The sequence below is a fragment of the Brassica oleracea genome, chromosome C3, assembly GCF_000695525.1.
Source record: "Brassica oleracea var. oleracea cultivar TO1000 chromosome C3, BOL, whole genome shotgun sequence".
In the NCBI taxonomy this organism is placed as follows: Eukaryota; Viridiplantae; Streptophyta; class Magnoliopsida; order Brassicales; family Brassicaceae; genus Brassica; species Brassica oleracea.
The window spans coordinates 59537862-59543143 of NC_027750.1; the positions used below are offsets into that span (position 1 = coordinate 59537862).

Sequence of the window (5282 nt, forward strand, 5' to 3'; positions counted from 1 at the left end):
ATGATGAAGTCACTCAGCTGCGTAACGAGTTGGCCTCAACGCAATCTGCATTCACAGCTCGTGCGGGTGGACTCGAGGGCTTCTTGGACGTTATACCGACCACAAATCCGGAATGGGAGACCATGTTGAGGAACATGCGACGACAAAATCTCATTCCAGACGAGGAACCATCCGACGACACACATGCCGAGGAGGATGTAAACAGGAGGAGTGATGAATTCCTCCGGGCGATGCACGATTCTTAGTTCTTTTTTTTTCCGTGGTTGTATTATAAATTCAAAACTTATTTATATATAAAATATTTCCGTATTTTTTTTATATTTAAATTTTATTAATAAAGTAAATAATTTTAAATATTTTTTAATTATATTTTTAAATTATGTAAAATAATAAAACGAAGTAGATTCGTAGCTAATCTACGACTTATTTACGTTGAAAGTTTACGAAAAAATCACGAGAAATGTTAAACGGGTATTTTACGAGGAAATACTTTCAAGGTATTTATTTGAATATTACGAGGAAAGAATTTCAAAGTAATTACGTGAATTTTACGAGAAAATACATTCGAGATATGTACGTGTCGTTTACGAGGAAACGCTTTCGTGGTATTTACGAGGAATGCTAGCGACATTTTTACGTGGACTATCTACATGGTCTTTAGGACGATTTGTTTTCTTCGTCTTTACGACGAAATGGTTTCCTCGCTACTTTACGACGAATTAGCGAGGAAATATGCGTTACGACGAACTACGAAACGTGATTCGCTAATTGCTAATTCCTCGTCTCGCAAACTCTTTTTTGAGTTTGCAAACAGTACACGAGAGAGACAGTGTTTAACCAAGAGAGGCTCCAACTTGGTTACACTAAAGTATCTTATTATCAGAAAGTCTTTACCGACCATGATCCATAAAACATTCCCACCTTCTGCGGATTCATAATCATACATCTCTGCTCAACGTTACAACTCTTTAAAGTTCAAAGAACCCATAAATAAAGTACATTCACATATCTCCAATAACAGTTACATTTAGCATTAATCGATGGGTCTAAAACCCCTAACGAACTTTGTCTTCTACATAAATCTCCAGAAAATAAACCAAGCTCCGCGAAAGGTGGGATGATGTACCTGGGCTTTACTAATAGAACATCAAGAGCTACCACTCAATCTGAACATTATGATGTAGCACCACTAAACCGAAGAAACATTGTCTGAACCTTGAGGTGGACCTGAGCTTCCGCTCATTGCTGTTGCAGCTACATGTGAGCCAGGAACAGAGAATGGTGATGCACCTGGAGGCCTTGGCATTGGTGGCCGTGGAAATGACATACCCATGGGAGGTCTTTGAGCCACATTAGCAAGATTTGCAGCGGTTCTGTTTGTTGGTAATGATGCCTTTGAGGACATTGAAGATGGGGCACCGAGTCTAGCTGCTATGATCTGCGCTCTTTCATGGTATAGCCTTTGCCTTGACCTCTCCAATTGCTCTTTTACCCTTACTGTCAAGCTTTCAGCGTCGTTGAATATAGATAGTTTTGCTTCTAGTTTACGCAACTGCTTAGACGTTTAAAAAAAAACCTCGTTATTATGTTTAAACACTCAACAACAATACAGCACCAAAACAGAATCAAAGCTGCATACACTTGAACCATTTTTGTACCTGCTTCTCTATCAATGATCCAGAAAGTTGTCGGATATGATCTTCTTCTTGCTTTGCAAGATGCTTTGCCTTTACTGTTGCAGCTGAGAGAGCAGAGATAGCTGCGCGCTTAAGCTTATCAGTGTTATGTTTGTCTTTTGTCTCTTCAGAGACACCCTTCTCTTTCTTTGTATTTTCACCTGCAAACAATGTTTAAACAACAAACCAATAAGATATAAAAGAATCATGCAATGCAGGTCCAGTTTCAAATCTGTCCAAGAGATAGAGACAACCATCTGTTCCATTTTCCGGTACAGAAGCTGATGCAATGGCCTGCTGTGCAACCGACGTGTCTGGCATACTAAGAACATCCTTTGCACTCTCCTTAGCTTGTTCAATCTCCTCTCCTACTGTTTTGACCATATCTTGAGGATCCTTCTGTGACTGTGACATATCCTTCATCTCCACATCTTTTGATGCTTCCGGCTGAGAAGCATCTGGAGCTAACTGGGAGACAGTTGGTTGAGAGGCGTCTTTATTTTCACTAGAAAGCTTATTCCTATTCTTTAAAGGTTCTTGGAGCTCTTTCCCTGAACATTTATCCAGCGATGTACAAATTATATCCGCTGGTTCCTCTGATTTTTCAGTTGCCACTGAATTACTAGATCTTTTTCGTCCTTCAGCATCTGGTTTCCTAGCAGATTTTTTAGTTCGGGAACCAGGTTGCTTTTCTTCAGAGACTGAATCCTGATTTTCTTTGCCTGAATCAGCTTCTGTCATTTCCCTGTCATTTGCATTCAAGGAGACATCTTCTGCTTTCTGGCTTTTTCCTTCTGGCTGCTCATCTTTATGGGCACTATCACCGTTCCCCACTGCATCCACACTGCAAATGTCTTGCTTGTTTTAGATTTACGATACAATAACCTATATCTTCAAAATATTGAGATATTCAAATAAACGTTAAACCTTTTTGATTCAGCTGAATCCTTCTTGTTGTCTAGTGGATCTTCGAGAACAAAACAATGTCTTGTGGCAAGCAGCAATCCGGAATTGCTTTTCGGAGATTTTATGGAAGCCCGGGCTGAAGCAGTAGCAACGTCAGATCCCGCCAATCTCACCAGAAAAGCTGCCTGTAGAAAAAAGAACCTTGCAGGATCAGAAAGGAAAGAAGGTGCATTTATCAAAAAATCTCAGTCGCCGTTGCAGCAAATTTTATGTCTTCCAACACAGCTTACCAGTCCCATGACAGGATTTCCTAAATCAGCAAAGGATAAAGAAGCTTCAGGTGTGATACGATAACCAAGCTCTTCAAAAGCTTCAGTCAGAGCTTTCAAAGCTACGTTTTCATCAGCATCATCTTTACATCTTTCATCAGTGACGGTTTCTACCTTAAGCGTTTTCTGTTCGGCTTCCACTTCACTAGTTTCTTCACTCGCATCTCCAGGTTTCGAAGATTCTGGAGGAACGTTTCCTTCATTGTCATCTTCTGTTTCTGGAGCTTCCTTCACAGTTTCAGCTTCTTTAACAGGATTCTTATTCTCTGTCTCTTCAGGTGCATCTTTTAGGACAGATTTATCATCTTTAGACACAGCTGAATCTGTAGTGTCTTTTGTACTTGGAACTTTGTAGTCAAATTGATCAAGAAACGCATCCTCGATTGGCATTTGAAGAAAATGAAGCATACACTGAGCTTTTGTCTTTGTAGCAACATGCTCTGCAATCTCATTAAAATTTTCCTTGAAAATTTCTAAGCCTTCAAGGAGAAGAAGAGTCTCTTGATCAGTCCACTTCCCACTACCAACGCCAGGAGCCTCAGCAGAATCCATTAGTATAAAGTCGGAAGATGACATATCTGAGCTGAACTTGCCACTGTCAAAGCATTCCGTACACAAGTCAAAATCCGCCTGTCAAAAACCTCAATATTAGCATGTAAGTTTTGAAAAACTATTAAAGAAAATAGGAGAAAGAATGAACATTGCTACAAACAATAAGATGGATAGTACATGATCATAGCCAAATTGTGTGTTTTCTTTCTATATCAGATATTCAAAGCCAAAGGGAACAGATCAAATGAAAATAAAGTAAAGAGACAAAACACCTGCGTAGGGCAGTGGTAGCGCTTGCGAGAGCAATCAGCTGAACAGGAGTTGCAGTGATATTCGACCGCTGGACCCTCTTGCTTCAGCAAGTCATCAGGCGCCACCGGATCTGGGAACAACCCTGATGGTGGCGTAGCTTGTGCTGTGGGACGAGGCTTGTGAACAAGAGCAGGGGAAGCCTCATCTGTTTGAAACCGAAATAAACTGTTAAGCAGAGACTCCTTGTCTCCTAAATCATCATGATCACCGGGAGTAGAACTAGCATCTGGTGACAGGAAGGGGTGAAAATTGATTAAGCCCCAGTAGTCCAAGAACTCCATCACCTCTTGCTTTGCTTCCGAGTCTCCAACCTCGAGTTCTGATAAGTCTTTAACTTCTATCTGTGTGTTGGCATCGGAGTGAAACTTCCTCATGATCCAATCCCGGATTTCCCTATACACCTCAGGAGTGCGACCCTCCAACTTGCCGTTAAAGAAAGAGGGCAATGAGCGCTCTTCAAGCGGGTGAATTTTTCCCCATGAAAACCAACCTTCAAAAAGTTTCAGTAGAGGAACACATATTACACAATTGTTCTTCTTTAAAATCAAAACTATACTGATGAAAAGTTGTGAAGACTGAACCACAACAACAACGATATCGAATGACATGGTAGCTCAATGTTAATTCAAAATAAGGACTAAGAGCATCAATTAATCTCCTGGTGTTGTTCAAATGAGATTATACATGATTAGCATGCTCGTTCTACCTTATGAAAAATGCTGTAGTATCATTGGATACAGATACAATCCTAATAGTCCCATGCCAATGCATCAACTACACCGCACAAAAGAACGCACTGTTTCAAATCTTGATGGACTAGATACCGAACATGACATCTAAATCACATAGCAGAAGGACACATCTGCTTCCATTAAAACCTATATATTCACATAAACCCAACTCTAAAGTCTCCTCCTTTCCTGATGAAACCTACAATTTACTTTGCCTACCATGGAAATTTTTCGTTTTTATCAAAGAAAAACAGTAAGAAGACGAACGAACCGCAATGATTAGGCACCACATGAACATTACTCTCGCGAGATCTAACTGCTTCGAACTCAGCTTCGATCTTAGCCTCCCACTCACGGATCGCTTTATCCCTCTCTTCCTCCTCCTTCAACTTCTCCCCGTCCGTACCCACCACCACCACCGCGGCACTCAACACCTCCGCCTTCACCCCAGCCACGGACGGCATGCTGCTCGGCGCCTGTCGAGCTCTAGTCAAAGGCCCGCTGTGGACAGGAGAAAAGGAAGCAAGCATCGCCTTCTCGCGCTTCAACATCCTCTTCGCAGAAGCGGAATTGGAGGTCCCGAGAGCGTTCGCTTTGCGTTTCAAACGCCGCCGCGTCGCCGGCTCAGATGCCGGAGAGTCTCCAGCCGAAGCTAGGGTTCGTTTCTCATCCATTTCTCTCTCAAGTGTGTTGGCTCTTTGCTGCTACAACAACAACGAAACCATTTCCGAGGCTTTAGCAAAAAAAAAACGTTTGCTATTCCCAATCTCAATTTT

The 5282-nt window shown here is 41.6% G+C and overlaps 1 protein-coding gene across 1 annotated transcript; it reads right to left on the bottom strand.

Moving 5' to 3' along the window:
- Positions 1 to 900: 900 nt before the first annotated feature.
- Positions 901 to 5282, bottom strand: LOC106331274 (SWI/SNF complex subunit SWI3D-like). Its single transcript, XM_013769596.1, has 7 exons — positions 4778 to 5282; positions 3736 to 4265; positions 2873 to 3541; positions 2604 to 2767; positions 1931 to 2520; positions 1659 to 1837; positions 901 to 1552 (listed from the first exon to the last, which is right to left on the bottom strand). Exons 1-7 carry the CDS (start codon positions 5178 to 5180, stop codon positions 1190 to 1192), a joined length of 2898 nt encoding a protein of 965 aa, XP_013625050.1. The 5' UTR covers positions 5181 to 5282; the 3' UTR covers positions 901 to 1189.